At 50.2% G+C, this 19,364-nt stretch overlaps 1 protein-coding gene and 1 long non-coding RNA gene across 3 annotated transcripts; both read left to right on the plus strand.

Annotated features, from left to right (window-relative positions):
- The first annotated feature begins 8,002 nt into the window (after nt 1–8,002).
- On the plus strand, nt 8,003–9,708 carry LOC136514951 (uncharacterized). The gene is made up of 3 exons (XR_010773907.1): nt 8,003–8,051; nt 9,129–9,226; nt 9,352–9,708. It is a non-coding gene; the product is annotated as an uncharacterized lncRNA (long non-coding RNA).
- A 4,950-nt stretch (nt 9,709–14,658) lies between these two features.
- Nucleotides 14,659–19,149, plus strand: LOC136516927 (F-box protein SKP2A-like). Of its 2 annotated transcripts, XM_066510431.1 has the most exons (5): nt 14,668–14,921; nt 15,916–16,210; nt 17,259–17,607; nt 17,686–17,827; nt 18,430–19,149. In XM_066510431.1, exons 2-5 carry the CDS (start codon nt 15,951–15,953, stop codon nt 18,786–18,788), a joined length of 1,110 nt encoding a protein of 369 aa, XP_066366528.1. In that variant the 5' UTR covers nt 14,668–14,921; nt 15,916–15,950; the 3' UTR covers nt 18,789–19,149. The 2 variants fall into 2 exon arrangements, with proteins under 2 accessions (XP_066366527.1, XP_066366528.1); XM_066510430.1 differs by having other exon boundaries at nt 14,659–14,921; nt 17,259–17,827.
- The last annotated feature ends 215 nt before the right edge of the window (nt 19,150–19,364 follow it).

Below are 19,364 nucleotides of genomic sequence, written 5' to 3' on the forward strand. Positions count from 1 at the left end.
TCTTGATTAAAATTTGGCTACAAAAAAACTAGTGACTAAACTATAGTCACCCATGTTTGGTTCCTTGACTAAAAGTAACTAAAGACCATTAAAGCAGTTCAACAAAGATCAAACCACTTATCGGTGCAGAAAATGACCAACACGTAAATATTTGTAGTTTTGTCGTACGTTGTGATCGGATGTGGCCTAGCACTCAATGCCACACAGGGCTTATACTGGTTCAGGCAACGTGCCCTACGTCCAGTTTGAGTCGGTCGGTGACTTTATTCCTGAGTCCAAGTGCTTGAAATTTGCTGTGGGGTTACAAACGGAAGGGGGTAAGATGTGGGGTGCAAAAGGTCCGGTTGGACTCTGGTCTGAAGGGCCGAGAGCGACTAGAGCTCCGCTGTGTGCTAAGTATTCGAACGTCTGTTGTTCGTTGGAATCCTTGGTCGTTCGGATCGTTGGAGCATGTTTCCGTTGTCGTCCGGTTGATCTCTCTTGTTTGGGAGAGAGCGTATCCCCTTTTATAGATGAATGAGATAGCCTTTACAAGTGAGATAGAGAGTATGTATGCTACTAAGTCTTGTTGTCCACGCCGTCGGGTACAAGATGATGGTAGGCGTCCATAACATTGTTTGTGTCAGACGCATGTGGGAGGTTTTACCGTATTCACCATGTATGACAAATGACGGTGCCCACAACACGGTTGATGCCCAGAGACATGTGGGCGATTTTTACCGTGTTTGCCTGGTATAGAGATTTGTGGGCGGCCACAACACTGTAGGGCAAATCATCGGCGCCCACAACACTGCTTAGGTTCTGGCATGCCTGAAAGGTTGCAGGGCACCCTTCTGATATGTCCTGTCGGTACTGTCCTACAGGTGCACAGGGTATGGTCCTTAGTTTTGTGGTGGACTTGAGCGTCCTGCTTTTCTTGCTCTGTCCATTTCCTAGTCCTCACTGAGCGGGCGTCCCTAGTAGGTTGGTCCCAGTCTTCTCCGACTGTGCCAGTCGAAAAAGAGTTGTAAGCCCATCTTCTGACGCGGGTCGGAGTCGGAAACGTTGTTGGTCAGGCCTTCCGGTTGGAGAGACATGCCAGAGTCAGAAGCAAGGCCTTCCGATCGGAGAGGCGGGCTAGAGTCGGAAGCGGACGCCGTTCCTCCTTGGCCAGACCTTCCGGTCGGAGACTAGATCGTCCCTCTGGCCCGTCGTTAGGTTTTTGAGCCGGCCCAGGAGTTGTGCGTCATTCGCAACATCGTCTATTGGGCCGAGCTTCTGCTAGGAAGTAGGTCCATGAAGGACCCGGGTTTATGAACCCGACACTACTCCTAATGAATGCCCAAAGTATGGTGAGGACCAACAATAATGAGAGGCAACCCTTGCCCACTGGACGTTTTAGCCCACTTTTAACTACTCTTAGACTGTCTCCAATAGGTAACCCATATGGGTACCTAAACCCAAAATAGGTAGCAAGAGACCAAAAATTAGCCTTCAACAGAGTACCTATACGGAAGACCCATTTTGGGTTGTCTATGAGGCACAACCTAAATATGAGTATCCTCTCTCCTAAAAACCCATTTGCAGAAAGGATTCTCTTTTGGATCATGTTGTTGGAGATGATGTCGAATGGGTATTGAACCCTTTGACTGCAGCGCTACCCAAACGTTGAATGGGTCTTTTATATTTGGGTGTTGTTGTTGGAGATAGTCTTAGGTGCCTAAAGTTTAGCTACTATTTTAGCTCCTTTTTAGTCCGTTTGTTTGAAAGTTTAGCTACTAAGGTGACTAAAGTTTAGCAACTAAAAAATAGCAGGGGAATCAAACAAACTCTTAGGGGTGTCACATCGGGTGTCATATGGGAGTATTCAGATAGTAATAATTAAACAAAATATACAAGTCCTCAGTAATCCGTGAAACGAATTTATTAAGCCTAATTAATCCGTCATTAGCACATATTACTGTAGCACCACATTATCAAATCACGGATTAATTAGACTTAAAAAATTTGTCTCGTAAATTAGTCGCAATCTGTGTAATTAGTTATTTTTTTAGTTTATATTTAATACTTAATGCATGTGTTTAAATATCTAAAATGATAGGAACTAAATTTTAAATTTTAGGAGAGAAACTAGCAAGTAGCCATGCTGCACGCACGTCTCAGCGGCCACAGTTTCAATCAGTATCCTGTATCCGGGGACCAACCACTGTCAAACACAGTTAACTGCGGCCACTGACTGTAGTATCGTACAGTAAGACCTATGGGGTTGAGCTTGCGGCAGCGTTGACCGAGGAATACTGGCCGTGGGCGGGCCTCCAATTTTCTATCCCTCCCTCCCTCAAAGTATAATTCTAGCAAGGTGTCGTAATTTAGTATCACAAATTTGATCGATTATAGATAAAAAGTATCAATATTTATAATATTAAATAAAAAATATTTTTATAATAAATTATTTTAAAATCATAAATATGAATAATATTTACTAAAAGTTTGTTTAAATGTGAACTACTCCGTACGTAACTGATAGTTGTATTTTTTTTCTGGACGATAGTTGTATTCTTTTTCTGGACGATAGGTAAGCCCTGACGGGCTGACGGCGAGCAGATCAAAGCACCAGCTCTGGCTGTGTGTGTGCGTGAGACTACGACGGATCGCGGACATGATCTCAAGTTCTGAACCAGATCACCCCTCGTCTATCAACATCGCCGAGCGCTCGCCCCGAAGCTGCTGCGCCCGGTTCTATTCGTTTCTCTTATAATTCGTTTTTTTTAGCTTATTTTTTTAGTCTGGATCGTATTTTCTCTCACAACAAATCAACCGAAACAATATTTCAACTTATTTTTTCAGGGAAACAAACAGGGCCGTGCGCCTCGAATTCCAGTTCGTCACGGTAACAGTAAAGCGGAGGATCACAACACATGGATGCCGAGAGAGAGCGGCTGGTGCTGGCGAATTGGCGATCCACACAGTCACACGGGGACAGGGCCCGCGGCAAATCCAGAGGCACTGTTCTAGATTCTGACGAGACGGGTACTAGTAGTACGTCCAAATGGGCCATGCGGTCGCAGGCTTTTGTGCCCTGCCCTCTTTCCCCGAACCAAAAAAGCTCATCAAAGCACATGCGCGCGTCACGCTAATCACTCATGCGCCGTGTCCGGACGCCGATGAGATAACCTTTCCAAATGGACGGATCGGCCGGCTCACGAACGATCTGATCGCGCCGCGCCGCGCTGCCGATCTAGAATCTGCCGTTGCAAATGTACCAAGCAAGCAAGCCGCTGCAGCAGCAGCAGCAGGAAGCAGATTTCAGATCTGATGAGAAGTGCGGATTGCGCTGCCAAGAAGCCTCGTGTGGAGGAGCGCTGCCAGTTTGCCACGACACTGCTGTTATGGCACAGGGCTACGGGGTTTCAGAGTAGATTAGGGAGCCCGAGGCCCGTGCACGCAGACGCAGCAGAAGGGAGTGGCGAGTGGCCCGGGTGGGTGCTTCGAAAACCACGAGGGGCATGTGCGGCGAGGAGAGGGCGAGGGCTTTTTGTCACCACGACGGCGCCAGCCAGCCGGCCCGTCGTCCGAGCACGTTGTTTAGTCCCTCCAAAGACAAAGGACCCTGCAATTAGCGTTTTAACTTGTCCAGCGATGGTACTGCCCGTGTACGAGTAGAGTTACCGCGCTTCCCGAGGCTGAAATGAAAAGCTGCGGTGAAGGTGAAAGCACAAAGCAGGCAGCGCAGCGAGACGACTGGCGGGATCGCCAAAGTTTTTTTTTTAACGGTAAGGACGGGGGCAGGTCAAAGCAATAGCAAAGCGGGAGGCATTGACGGATCGGACCGGTGACACGTGGGGCCAAGGCTCTCCGTTGATTGTACTCCTCCCACTGTCAGTTTGTCAGTCCATCACCGATTCACCCCCACTCCACGTCCATCACGTACAGGAACAGGACAGCAAAGCAAAGCATCTCTCGGAGGCGGGCCGCCTCGTCAGTAAACCACGCCGCAAGCGTTGAAAACGGACGAGGTAATTTCCGGCCCCTTCCACAAAAAAAATGTTTTATTGGCCCCTTCTGTTCTCGATATCATCCGTTTCCGTCTACTATTTTCGTACCTACACGTCACTTGGGCTGCTGTCGTCCCGTTGCTGGCCTCGTCCGCCCGATCGTGCGTGCTCTCGTGCTCGTCGCGACACGCCGACGACGGCGACAGCAAAAGCACCACTCGACGACGCGCGCCGTGCATTGTTTCTTGACGCCTCGTTCGTGCAGGACTACGAGTACTGTACGTCCTTGGTGGTCCGACCCGCAGGCGCGGCAGAGCCTCGCTCGCCGGAGGGCCGGTGGGGCACTGGGGCGGGGCCGCGGACTAGGGTGGCCTCTTGCCGGATGCGGCAGCAGCAAATGGCCGCTTTCTTTCTGACGGCTAAGGCTGACCGCAGCGCAGAGCGCTAAAGCGGCCGGTACGCTAGGGTAGCGTACCGCGCGCTCGCACCGCGCGCCTGCAAAGGCCCCGGCAGCGTACCGGCGCTACAGGAACGCGCCACAGACCGCGTGCGCGAGTGAACCACGCTAAACACGGTAGCAACACTGTAGCAAAAGGAGAGTGTTAGGGAGAGAGAGAAAGGAAGAGGGAGGAGAATAAAATATGGAATAATAGATATAGAGTATGGGATAGAGATAATATGGGTGTGAAAGAAATGAGTATAGAGTACAGAATCTTAATGACTAGAATAGAATATTTTTTTTTAAGATGAAAATAGACTACGACGAGTGCGGATAGCCTAAGAGCGCAGGGGCCGCAGTCGGATCGCCGATGGCGCACCCACGACCCACGAGGGCAGGGCAGAGTGGCAGACGTCAGAAGCAGGCCGGCAGCTATGCGGCAGGATGCCTCTTTTGCTTTTGCTTGGCCGCACGGCACGCAGAGGCTACGGTCAGGGTCACGACAGGCGTCCGGCGGTATGGGCGCCCGCGGCAGCGATGCCCGCTGTGGACAGTGTACGCGACGCCGCGACGGTGCGTGTTTTTCCTGCTGAACAGTCCCATCGGGGATGACAGTGAGTGCAGCGTTCTACTCGTACAGTTGCACCAGTAGTCCGTGCGGAGAGTCCGCGAGTGCCAACGGTCCGGTGTCGTGTCCATGGTAAATTCTTGGGACGGTAGCACAGACGCACAGCACGGCGTCTGAGAATGTGTGTTTTGAGAGTGATGCTACCTGTTTGGCAATATTTCAATCAATACATCAAAAAGTCAAATTCGTGACCATTGCATCAAGATCAGACGTCGCAGAGGGAGACTGTTATTGCCTCCGGGACACTGAAGAACTCTAAACTGCTCATCTATCAGAAAAGGTTATCATGTCTATCGTGCCATAGTTTCGTTTTCTCCGTGCCCTTTGTGCCACCATCATCTAATTTTGCAGCAATAATGGCATCTAACAGGGAGGTGTAATGTCCATTTTGAACGAGGAGGAACAAGGACGGCCATGTCCTAACCCCGCCGCGCTACGAACAACAAGGAGTCAGAACGTGAGAAACTATGAACCCAGTACTACAACTACAAACCAACATACGCATAGGCGTCTTCTATGTAAAAGTGACAACAATATTGTCCATGATGTGCCACACCGCGGCCCAACTTGCAACATCCATACCTAACTAGTGAACAGGATTGGACCATGTGCAGCCCATACGTCCACACAGATGCCTGGGCCGCCACGTCTGTTCGACCCTCTCAATTTTTTTTTGTTTTAAGGTAATGGTATGACCTCTGCTTTTTAATTAAGTAGAATAGAATTGGTTTAGTTTTTAAGGAAAAAACAGACCTAAAAACACTACAAACGCCCTCCAAGAGCACAAAAAGCTCTGACGACTAACCCACGGCAACTCTCTTACGCACAAGGTAACACAGAAAACAACCACGCCCACTGCATGTTCCGACCCTCTCAATTTCTCATCAAACTCTAAAACTAAGACATCTTATATTCCTTAAACTCAAAACTACTCAAAGCACCCCCCCATCTGCTTTAGAGTGGTTTTAAACATAGCTTGGTTCTTTTTAAATACTTGGTAAGGTTTTTAAAATGCAGAACGGGGCGCATCGCGCACGGGCGTGCAGCCGTCCTCTAGGGCGCGGCGTGTCTCGCAACCGGCCTTGAGGCAGCACGCAGCCGGCCTCCAGGTGCATCGCAGCTCTCGGGCGGCCCTGAGGTGGCGCGCTGCCGACCTCCAGGAGCCGGATGCATCTGCTTCTGCAATAGGACGAGATCGAGGAGTTGCGGGAGACACACCAGGACCTAGCAAGCTGCAACAAAGAGATCGAGAGCCTCGAGCGGGAGATCGTTGATCTCGCCACGACCAGGACCCATGTCGCGCGGCGCACGTTCGCTGCCGCCTTGCGCCTCCTTGCCAGCCACGGGAGAGACTAGAGGGGGGTAGAAAGAGCCACGAGAGAAACTGAGACCAGGGCATTTTGGACGTTGTCGGTGTTTCGAGTTATCAACTAGTAAATTTTTAGTATTGCGCGTCTGGCTCGGATGGTGTGCTTAGAGGACACGAGGTTTATACTGGTTCGGGTAGGAAGTCCCCATGTCCAGTTCGTCGTTGTTGCTCGTGTTACTAGCACTGAAAGTTTGTAGTAGGGGTTACAAACAAGCGAGAGAGGGACAAGTCCCAAATCTCTAATGTGCGTGTGCTCCTAAGGCGTGTTAGAGCGTGCGTTTTGATGTTTACAGGCGTGTAGAGTGGTGAACCGCCGTCCCCACTCCTGGGATGTCCTGCTTTTCCTTTTATAGACGAAGGGGAAGAGCAGGTTACACAGAGAGAAAGAAGGAGAAGAGCCAAGGAGAGGAAGGCTTCCAGGACCGCCAGGCCTTTCTTCTCCTTTATGCGAGTCCCGTTGACACTGCAGATGGTGACAGGGATGGCTCCACGCGGGGCGCCCGTTCGTCGCTGATGCCATGCCCCGGCGTTGTCAGCGGGTCGTGACATCCCATTCCGTCCCGGCGGGCGACGCAGCGAACCAGCGCGCTGGTCAGCGGCCGTACAGGGAGTAGACAGCATAGTGACCACGCGTCCGTCACTGTTGGTGATGTGAGTTTCCTGGAGTGACATATCGCGGGCACGGGTCATGTGAAGATGTGCCCGCTCCCTACACGATGCCAGAAGTTTGACCTTGGGTTGTACTTTTCTGACCCGTAGTGGTTGGCGACGGTACGAGCTTCTGTCAGGAGTTGCGTCTGAGGGGTCAGGCGAGGCGAAGCCCCCGACCCAGAGGTCGGGCGAGGTGGGGCCCCCGACCCAGAGGTCGGGCGAGGCGGGGGCCCCGACCCAGATGTCGGGCGAGGCGGAGCCCGTGCACCTAGGGGTCGGTTGGAGCTGTAGTCGCGCTCTTGACTGCTCGGATGAATCAATGTTGATGACCATTAGCTCCTCCTCTTCGGGTACGTTAATATTGGTCCCCGACAGACGTTTTTTCTGACTGGGCCCACATGTTAGGGCTTGCAAATGGCGAAAACCAGACGGAGGGCAAACAAAAGTTCGACCAGTGGCACATGTGACTGCTCAAACTTTTTAGTGGCTTGTAGTCAACTGTCATCTTTTATAATGACACACATGTAAAAGACTCTTTAATCATCCCTTTTTAAGCCCTAATTGATCGATGTGGCGTACATACAGAGCCTAATCTGTAGGGATTCCAGCTAATAATTTTAGAAGTATTTTGTAGAGGGAGGGGTTAAAACCTGCAAGTACTAACAATAACGTGATCGTCAGGTGCCCAACTTTGGATCTGCATTCTATGTGGGGTTGAACATTGTTTGGCATTGATCTTCTGCACAGAGTACTCGTTGTGTATACTGGGGATAGTTCCTTTTTTTTCACGTGGCATGTCGGCAGGATCGATGAATAATGCATATTAGATTTGGTGCATAAAGTGACGAGATAGATATCCGGTTTTGTCAATGTTCAGTAATGCTATAGATCTTAGCCATATGACTGATACGTTTTCAGTGTCCCTGGCTATGTCGATGGGCTGGGGTTCCTGGAGACTAGCTACCTCACTTCTTTCATTTTCTCTGCCAGGTGATTTCTCTTCTCTTCTTTCATTTTCTTGGAGACGAGCAGCGGTGATTTCTTGGCGAAGCTTTTACTCCGTCTTGCTGAATGAAATCGAATCCCTCACTTTAGCATCTCATTTGTGCAGCCTCAACTGGTATTCCTGCGTTTTAGTTCCATTTTTTTGTGAACTAGGAGTACTTCTGAGTAGTGGTTGATTATGGTAATCCTTTTCCATATCAACTATATGATTGATTTTACTAAACTGCAGTAGTCTATTGTATTGATAAAATAGTTAACCACAAATGCACAGTGCTTTGCCTTTTCATTAAGTACTTAACGATTGGTCTCTCTTCAACTATACATGGATATGTTTTCCCTTAGTTTATCTGGTGGCTTATGGTTTAGTTTGACCTGTATATTTAATAAATTAATACTGCTTAATGCATTTGTTGTTTAGGCTGTAGTTCAGTAAAAACAACCGAGTTTTGTTCTCTACAGTCAGTGTCAGAGTCAATCTCATTTCAAGTAGTTCGAGCATGTTTATGTTGTGTTTTACTTAGCCATTTTGTCGAAGTAGAGTTTTCAGTGTTCTCAAAGCAATGTCAGCACATGACTGATCTGTTTGATTTGAGATTCAGTTAACCTTCTTATGTTGTTTCGTTTCAGTATGAGACTTGGCACTTGGTAGCCTATTTTTGTGATGAAGTGTGTGCGACTTGAAACAATGTGCTCAATTTGTAACTGATGAATAAATTATGTGCTGCCATCATGAACCCGTTGCAATTTACAACCCAAGCAGCGTTGGAAGTTTGGAGAGAAGGATGCGTAGATCTTTCGTTTTTTTCCTAAACTTTTTAGTTGTAAAGATATATACTATCGGCGAAAGTTTCTTTCTTTTCTTCCTTGCAAAGGTATGTTTAGACTCAACGTGCCATCATTTTTTGCGCATACTGATAGCTAACAGAACTGTATTGGGCCAGCAGCATAGCACGGCTACCTGCCTTGTACATCATGATCAGGGTACCTCATGCATGTGCCCTATAAAACCAGTGCTTAGCTTTGCTACACTATACTGTATTTCTAATACGTCGCTTCCCAAAGGATCGGATCCAATATGGCGGCCAGGATCGCAGCTTCAGCGCCCATCGCCCTGGCGGCCGTGTTCTTGTTCCTTGTGCTCTCTGCGTCGCCTGCACAATGTAAGTGTGTAGATTACAGTTACAACCTTTGCTAGTCTTTAATTTGCATGTCGATTACAGATAGTCAGATATCGACGTATTTGTGTGACATGCGCATATCATCTGTCCATGGATTTGATTTGCAGGTCGTCGAGGGCTACTTGAGGTTGGAAGTGCAACGAGGAAGGCACCCAAGCATATCATCTGCCCATGGATTTGACGCTGATGCCTGAGATGGCGATGGCGAGGGGCAACGGCAACAGGTCGTTTTCGATCTCGATGAAGAAGGGCCCGGTTGCTTGCGTCCAAGCTTTGGAGCCAAGCGTGCGCTTCACTGATCCACGGCCAGAAAAAGATTAACACCATCCGCAACGCGCCAATGCCTATCGGAGCACGGACTCGTTTGTTTCGGCTCCGATGGCTCCGGCTTCCATCGACACCGGTACTGTTCATGAAACCGTTTTTCTCTCTCCTATACTGTAGCAACACTGTTCATCGAAGCTGTTTTTCTCTCTCCTATTTTTTTGTCTCACTGTTCACTGGGCACTGTTCACGAAGCCGGCGGAGCTCGTTTTCCAGCTCCTGCGGCTCCGGCTACAGTGCATGAACAGTACCGGAGCCGGAGCACGCAGGAGCGGTGCCAAACTGGTCCCGCACGTACGCAAGCACGGAGCTTATCCCTTGCCTATTTTTTTTATGCCATTATAATTTTTGATGTTTGGAGAAACGCTATTACTATTTACCTATTTTGAAGCATGCCATTACAATTCTTCGTTTTCTATAAATATGTCACCGAATACATATGGACATAGCCTGAACCCAGCTGCACGCGTATATGAAGACGTATACTTCATCTCCTCCGTCACCGACACGCGGGCCCCACATGTCATCTTCTTTTTCCTCTCCTCCTCTCTCTCTCTCCATCCCGACGCCACGGCGAGCGCTGCTGGCGGCGACGGCTGCGGGCTTGCGGGCGAGCCGACGAGCCGCTGTCGTGACCCCGCGCGCCGCGGGCGAGCAGCCGGCGACGGGAGCGCCACAGCCGAGCGGTAGGACGCGGCCGGTGCGGAGCTCACCGCCCCGGCGGCGCGTCGAGGACGCGGCCGGCGCGGAGCTCGCGGCCTGACCGACGTGCTGCTGCTCGACATCGATTGGAGCACTCGTCGCAGCCGTCGCCGCCCAGAACTAGTCCCCGACGCTATTCATCGTCGACGAGCACATTTTCTTTCCTCAACAGCCTCGCCAGCTCGCCGCGCGCGGTTGCCCGTGCTCGCCGGTCAGGCTGCGCACGCGGCTTCACGCTTGTGCTAGCCGCGTGCTGGCTGGATCTTGGGGCACCTCGCGGGCCCAGGAGGGGGGCCGTCATCCATCACCATCCAGCGCACCGACGAAGACGACCGGTGAAGCAGAGGAGGCTGGGGTCCATGGCGTCGTGCACGCGTCCGTGCGCATGCCAGTGATGGCAGAGGGGCCTGGGGCTCTATGTGGCCGCCACACTGCTTGGCTCCGCACTCGTCTTCCTCACCGGCGCTAGTGGCGTGCCCGTGCCCGTGCACGCGCTGGGCCCAACGTCGGCATGCTCCGGGGCTGCTCATGGAGGCCGTGCTCACCTTCTCGCGGCCATGGTGGGCGGAGCTCCCGCACAGCCACGGCGGGGCAGAGCTCCGGGCGCACGCGTTCGCCGTCGCCATGGCTGTCCGGGGGCAAGGCTGACCACCATCTGCGCGAGGCCGAGCTCCTTGGCGGCGTCTCCATTGTTGCTCGGCGTGGTGCTGCTGCTGTTCGGCCGCGCGCTGCCGGGTGCTGCTGCTGCTGCTCGCCGTGGTTGTGGCCGCGTCGGGAAGGAGAGAGAGAGGAGGAAGAAAAAGATGACATGTGGGGCCCGCGTGTCAGTGGCAGGGGTGATGAAGTATACGTCTTCGTATACGCCTGCAGCTGAGCCCAGGTTGTGTCCATACGTATTCAATGTTATTTTTGTGAGAAACGAAGAATTGTAATGGCTTGCTTTAAAATAAACGAATAGTAATGATATTTCTCCAAACATCAAAAATTATAATGGCATGACTCCAAATAACCCTTTTTTTTCTCGACTGCCTTTGGTTTTGTTAAGCCAGTCTTTGAGTTCATCACATATTGTACGAAAAGCAAGGATTATGAATTGGACAGTATAGGCCTCGACTCCTCGAGGATGAGGTCTGGGTTAATTAATTATAAATAAAGAGATCACTGCATAAGCTAGGTCAGTATACAACTTGTTCGTTTGGTCGTATTTAGCTTATAAGCCATGACTTATCAGTAAATGAATAGTATTTTTCTCTCATACTAAATCAGCTAACATTACTTTTAATTATGGATTATAAGTCAATCCAGCCCAAACGAAGAGGTTAATAAAATTGGGAGTCAGACTTGACAGCTCCAGAGCTGCTGATTCATATGCCCACCGTAGCCGCAAGCCCGCAACCGTCGGTGCCGGCCGCCCCCACCCCCTGTCTGACCGGTCGAGTCGCCAATCCATTCGAGGAAAATGCTTATGCTTGTGTACGTACTGTACTCCTACTCAACAAGACTTGAGACTACTAGAGAGGAAGCTTGAACGGCAGGGAAGGCCACAGCTGCACTCGGACAGCAACGGCACCGGACGGGCAGGCACGGCTCGTAAGTTTGTGTACTCAACAAGTCGATTCCGTGTCCAGATTAGGCCTGGTTTAGATGCCATTCAAATTCTAAGTTTTTTCACTCTCTTTTCATCACATTAATTTTTAGCCGCTTGCATAGAGTATTAAATGTAGGTAAAAAAATAATTAATTACATAGTTTAGTTGGAAATCACGAGATGAATCTTTTGAGTCTAGTTGGTCCACGGTTAGACAATATTTACCAAATAAAACAAAAATAGTACTATTCATCAGGTTCATTTTTTTTTGCAAAGTGAACGGGGCCTTAGTTTATTTGGCGTGGCAATCAGGGATGCCACGCAAAGCATTTATTTATTCATGCACGTACGTCCACGTAGAGTTCTGAGAGAAGGCGTTTGACAGCAGCAGCTACTGTCAACACAGACGTTCAATGGCTTGCTTCGGGCCGCTTGCTTCCAGTAGATGATGCCTTGACCCGTGGCCTCGTGTCTCGCCCTTGCACATTCTTTTCAAGCAGCAGGCACGTGCGTTTCATTTCGTTACCGGCTACTGTGTTTCCTCCTGTTACTTCCACGCGCCCCGGCCCCATCATGGACATCGTGCATCCGTGCAACAGAAGCATGGGGATGGGGGCACTGATTCCGCGAAAAAAAAACAGTTGGAAACGTGCGCCCTATTCATTTGACTGATTAGGCTTATAATTCATGACTGAAAGTATTATTGGTTATTTTGATGTTAGAGAAAAATATTATTCGTTGGCTGATAAATCATGACTTATAAGCCAGATACTAACCAGCCAACAGGCCGGTGATCCATGCTTTATCGGTCGCGGGTCAGTGGCCACCCCTGCGGTGTCGGTGTAACCGTGTAGGAGTACAGTACGTACTGTGGCATGAGCGTCTCTTGCAGACAAGACAAGCAGGCAGCAGGGATCGTTGAAAATGCGCCGGTCAAAACCAAGCATCATGCAATGCGTCGTACGACCGGAGAGCGCGGGCGGGTGGGCCGGGACTCGCGTCATCGCGTGAAAGCGCCGTGTTTCTCGTTTGTTTATATTGATTTATTTACTGAAGCTTCTTTGTTGTCTTCTCCAAGGATTACGATTTTCCTCTTCTTCGAAGTTCAGGCAATAGGGGGGGCCGCTCAGATCAGCACGTGACGTGGGCCCCGACGGCTTCAGCGACGAGCGAGTCATACGGCTTCAGCCGTAGACTTCCCTTCCTTCCTTTTCCCCCCCTTTGTGTGATTGTGTCGTCGTCATCACCGTTCTCATCTCGTGGGCCTCTCTGCCTTCCTTCGCCGGATAAAGCCCGTGAGGCGTGTCGCTTTCGAGCCCGTCTCGGCGGCGGTACAGCGGCGCGCCCGCGTCGTCCGGCCCCGCCCCAGCCGCCTCATGACGACGCAATACGAGCCGAGAGCTCTTCTGATTTTACTACCTCTTGCCGCCGCCGTGGGTTGTACGCACGGTACATTGCACGTCCCTTTTCTTTTGCCCTCGACTCGACACCACTAAAAGCAGGCGGCGTCGCGTCACGTCACGTCAGTCGTCTGTTTGCGCATGAGCCTCCGCTGTTCCGCCTTGATTCCCCGGCGCCGGATGATGGGACTGGCAGCGCCCGCCCGGGACACAACAGGGTGGATCGGAGCCGTGCCGAGCGCGATGCCCCGACTCCAGAGCGAGCAGGGCCACTGGGCAAGAGCAAGGCGACACGGGACGGGAGGGAGGAAACGCTTTGCTATCGTGAACAGAAGTGGACAGCGGACGCGCGGCGCGCGCGCGCGCGCGAGAGAGAGAACGTCCGGATTAGCGCAAGATCTGTGGTGTGTGGCGGCGACAGGCGAACAGACGTGTAGTATTTGTAACCCACGAGCCAGAGCTAATCGGTTCCTTTCCCAATCCTGGTGTGGTGACGCCAAGGCTGACTGGAAAGTGGAAGCCATCGGCGTCGCGTCGAGAGGGTGAGACGCAGCCCCCACCCCCATTGTGGCATTGCCGTTACGTTACGTGTGCCCCGGCACACAAGCTGAAGGACGAGCAAAGCAGGATCCGGATCCGCATCCGCAGCAGCCTACCACTCCTCATGAAACGAGAACGCGAAAATACTAGTCCGAAACAGTGGACGACGGGACCCGTGGCGTTCACGCTGCCGGTGCCGGGCACGCCGACGACAGAAACGAGCACGGGAATCATCACCAGCAGCTGGAAACAAGCGAGCCCGTTCTGGCAGCTTCCCGAACGATCCTTTCGACGGGATGGGGAGGAAGGAATTCCTCCCGTTACCCGTGTGGATGGCTGACGGCGCGGCCGGTGCGCTGTGGCCTGCGGATAACGCTATTCTAGGCCATGTTTAGTTCCATGGAAATCCAAAATTTGACACTATGCAAAAAAAAGATTCCCCGTCACATCAAACTTGCGGTACATGCATAGAGTACTAAATATAGATGAAATCTAAAACTATTTGCACAGTTTGGTTGAACTTTATGAGACGAATCTTTTGAGCCTAATTAGTCAATATTTGGACAATAATTCACAAATACAAACGAAATTGCTACAGTGTTCGGCGTCACATCGAACACTGTGCAAATGCCGAATCGGCAGCGAACTAAACGTGGCCCTAATCGCTCCTGGCACGCGAGACGCCACTGCCTGGGGTTGGGGGCCACGCGGCCAGGCGAGGCTTCGCGAACCGCGCGATAAAACCCGCGGCCCGCCGCCCATCCCGCCATCCTGATCCGCCCATCCCAAATCCTACTACTGCCAGTTAAAAAAAAAAATCCTACTACTGCCGTGCGCGTCCCGCTCCTGCCCCCCCGCGAGGAGAAAGCCCCCGAACCCCCAAAGCCAGCCCCACACGCGAAGCCCGAGCGCGCAGCACGCCACGGCCACACCACGCGGCACCAGCACCAGGCTCCTCCGTCCCCGTCCTCAACCAATCGTCACCGCCTCGGGTGATCGATCGAACGATCGGGTCAGCGTGCGCCGGGCGGCGCGGCCACAAGCGTCGCTGTTTAAATAGCCCTTAGCGGCCTCCCCTGCCCTTCAGTTCAGCCTCGGCTGGACATCTCTCGAGTTTGTACTGGGTAAGCGCTCTCTCCCTCTCCTCCTCTCCATCAATCCATTTGGGGATCCTTTTCCCCGTTCGATTCTCCCATTGTTTTGGCGCCGAGATCGAATCGCCGGGAGGCCCAATCGTCCGTTGGGAGCACGAAGGTTGTAGTTGTAGCTAGTGTTAGCCTGCGCAAGCCACCACCGGGTCGTCCTCTTCGTTCTTAGGGCGCGGCGCGGCTCGGCGCTGCGCTTCGCCCCCCGGTTGCTCCCATGGTGTCGGCTCCGTCCTAGATCGTTTCCCCAGATTTTCTGGCTTTCCGGAGGACCCTTGCGTTGGTTGGTTCCCGGGGCCCTCGATTCCTGCATATTTTTCTAGTTCTGATTTGGCGTTGGAACTCGCAAGTGCCGCCCACCTGCTTTGTTGTTTGCGGCCGTCCGGAAACACGAGGGAACGGGGGGGCTTGTACCCTGAGAAAGCTCCCCCATGTTCCCCTCGCCTTGTGCTTGCGGCTGCCTAGTTAGTACCACCCCCGAACATGTTCGATGCAGTTCTTGAGCTGCAAATCACCGATACGCTAGTGTGTTCGACACATTCTATGTTTGTCAGGTTGCCTCTTTTGAGTACCCTGAGTTTTTTTCCTTCCCTGGAAATTATCTCCATCTGTAGTGTATTTTGGGAGTCCTTCATACGGTTATCAGATCAACTTTGGTCTGAACACGGGTATTTTGGGAGTCCTTCATACGGTTTTCGGATCAACTTTGGTCTGAGAACGGGTATTTTGGGTTCATCACAAGACATGTCAGGTCAAGTGCCTAGTCCTGGTCGACACGGTTGTGGCATTCCTGCTGTTGCCATTTGGACTACTTTTAGCTTTCTTTATGCGCCCTGCACTAAAAAAGAACTATGCCTATCCGATTCGCATTAGACCTTCTAGATTTATCTACCGTTCTCGGGCAAAGTTGGTGTACTCCAAGGCTTTCTGCTTCAAAATCTGTCATCTAATGTAATTTGGCATGTCATTGCAGGGATAGCTTGGTGCTTCTAAGTATAACCATTGAAAATGGTCAGCGGGAGGCCCGGGAATGGTGAATTGGATGCATGGTTCAAGGGCCTCATGGTGACCTCTAGCAGCGAGAGGGAGCAGGATGGAAGTGGTGGTCCAGTGCCAACATTATCAGGATGGAAGGACCTTCCGATGGAGCTCCTGGTGAGGATAATATCGACTGTTGGAGATGATAGGATGGTCATTGTGGCATCTGGTGTTTGCACCGGCTGGCGTGACGCTCTGGGATGGGGGGTCACTAATCTTTCCCTTACATGGTGAGCAAGTTTCTTTCCTTCACTCCACCTCTTTAGTCAATTTGGCAGAATGTTATGAATTTTTTGCACTAGTTGTTGGATTCATTAAAAATATGATGATTTTGCAATATTCCTTCTGAATCCTTCCAAATATGTTGTACTCAGTTCCCTGCAGATCATTTTTCTTATTATTCAATCATTTCTTCTGTAAATGAAAATCACCTATAAGGCTATAACCCCCGTGTGCTGAAATTGTCCCATTTTGCACTGGTGATCTCATCCTTCCTACATGGTGCTGCGACCAATTAGCCAAGTTAGCAATGTGTTTCAGGGGAAGTGTTAGGAAATTCGTTTGTTTTGGTTACCATGTCGTGTTGAACATTGCTCTTTCAGTTAAAGCGAAAACTCCCCACCTTATCCTTTATTTTTAAATTATTTTTACCTCTCGAAGCAACCTGAATATTTTCAGTTCTATTATATGAGTTTAGAATAGGCTCATCTGATATTGCTTTAGGTCTATGTAACTTGCCATTGTGTACGCTATGGATATCCATATGCTTGTCTCATAAGAAACTTTGAAACGCAACTAGACCTGCTCATTGACTTTCCATTTGCTTTTCTTAAAAGAAAACCTTCTGGTCTGCGGTCCTTGATTTGTCTAAGTTGCCAAGCCACAAAGCTGGTCTCCTTGATTTAAGTTATAATTTGTGATGAGTGGAGAAAACTAAGTCAATGAATGGCTTCATCTATCATCATAGCTTTTTAGCTTGCACAGAAGATACATCTATACCAAATTACACGAAGAACTTTTAGCTGTCTTTAAACAAAATCGCTGCATCCATTACTTACCTGGTGGCCCAACGCAATGGATTGAAATCAAGTTTACCCCTGGATGATATATTGTAGTTAATACTCTTTCCATCCTACTTTTGGGTCTCAGGATGACATTATTTCTTCCTGCTTTTTCCTAACAGCCATCCCCTCTGTGCTTGTGTGCCGAATTATAGTTGGTTATATGCATAGCTTTTAAATAATGCACTGGCTAAGCTGAAAATTGTATCACTTGCAGGTGCAAACAGAGCATGAATAATTTAATGATATCTCTTGCACACAAGTTTACAAAGTTACAAGTTCTCACTCTTCGTCAAAACAAACCTCAGCTTGAAGACAGTGCAGTAGAGGCTGTTGCCAACTACTGTCATGATCTACGTGAGTTAGACCTCAGCAGAAGCTTCAGACTTAGTGACCGCTCCTTGTATGCATTGGCCCATGGATGCCCATGGCTTACAAGACTGAACATTAGTGGATGTTCCAATTTCAGTGATACTGCCTTGATTTACCTTACTTGCCGCTGTAAAAACCTGAAGTGCCTGAACTTGTGTGGATGTGTGAAGGCTGCTACTGACAGAGCTTTGCAGGTACTTTTCGTTATATCAAGTTTTGCTAACCATGTTTCTAGTATGAACGTCTACTTAGTTTCTATAATTTTGATGCAGGTTATTGCTCAGAACTGTGGGCAGCTGCAATCTTTGAACCTAGGCTGGTGTGATGATGTTACAGATAAGGGAGTGACCAGCTTAGCGTCAGGATGTCCTGATCTCAGAGCTGTAGACTTGTGTGGTTGTGTTCTTATAACAGGTATTTGATCTGATTCTTTAGCAACCTAGTTTTCTTTTGTGCTTGTTGGACCACAGTCAGTTAAGTTTAGATGGCGCTGAAACCTAGCACATCCTATCTTCAACTTGCCCCCATTTTGTTACTTCAGTCATTTGATAGGTAGAGTATGCCTTTTGTTTTGAACACAGTGCTCCATTAGACTACTATTCAAGCCATCATATATCCCCAGCACATTCTTTCTGAAAGATCAGTCCAGCTAATGAGATGCAGTTTTATCTGAAGAAATCTGATGGGGTGCGTGGGGTGTGCACATACAGTCATTACACCTGCACATATGCAAATGTAATCGAGTGAGCATATCAATATCAGCATGCTTGCTTATAGCCTCGGGGATAACTGAGCATATCAATACAACATGCTTGATTATAGCTTCTGGGGTAACTGAACGTTTTCTGGGGCAGTTGATCACTGTATACAATAGTAAACTTGTTTGTTCTTCACTAGATATCAGTGTTTGCTGTCATTATTTCAGACTCTTAGACTGAGCACCACAAGGGTCTGTTCTTGTAGCTATAGCGAGCTTTGAGCACCATAGTCCTCATCTTTTCAACTCTTCATTGCAGATGAGAGTGTGGTTGCTCTTGCCAACGGATGTCCGCACCTGCGCTCATTGGGCCTCTACTACTGCCAGAACATCACGGACCGTGCCATGTACTCCCTCGCAAACAGCCGTGTGAAGAGCAAGCGTGGGAGGTGGGATGCGGTGAAAGACGGGCTCGCGAACCTCAACATCAGCCAGTGCACCGCCCTGACGCCCCCAGCGGTGCAGGCTGTCTGCGACTCCTTCCCGGCACTGCACACCTGCTCCGAGAGACACTCCCTCATCATCAGTGGCTGCCTCAGCCTCACGTCAGTCCACTGCGCCTGCGCCCTCCACCCACACCGTGCCGGGAGAGCGCTGATGGCCAACCATGCGTACTAAGCTTGTTGGTGGCTTAGCGCTGATGGTTCTCGTGAATGGGGGCGATTGCCTGGTGGTGGTGGCGTCCTCCAGGTGTAGAGGAAGCTCCCTGTGTACATAAATTCGAGACTTGGTGTAATAAGACACTGCTGTGGTAGGACTGTGTGTGATAATCATGGAGTGGCGAATTTCTGGAGCGTGGCATGTTTACTCCAGTGCTACCTGGACATTGACTAGAAATGTGGTATCTAGTGTAATGTGTATTTATTTCATGGACTTTGTAGGGTTGCAGTCAGATCTGCCTAAATCTTGACGGCAAATGCATTTTCATCAATCTGGAACTACCAATATGGCAATATAGCATATCTATCTTGTTAAACCATTCGGATTGTCTAGGCAGGGATCTAACCGGGGTGCATGATAGATCTAGTTCTAGTACTACTAAAGGAAAAACAGAGAGGGGTAGTTGAGATCTTAGGACCTGACATAGCTGAAGGGGTAGATTCAGAAGCCTCCATCGGGTTCGCTGTCGTAGGCTGCGCACGAGCAGCGACGGTTGGTGAAGAGTCGGTGAAGTCCGGCGATGGGGTGCGGTGC

The sequence above is a fragment of the Miscanthus floridulus genome, chromosome 17 (genome assembly GCF_019320115.1).
Source record: "Miscanthus floridulus cultivar M001 chromosome 17, ASM1932011v1, whole genome shotgun sequence".
NCBI classification, from domain to species: Eukaryota; Viridiplantae; Streptophyta; class Magnoliopsida; order Poales; family Poaceae; genus Miscanthus; species Miscanthus floridulus.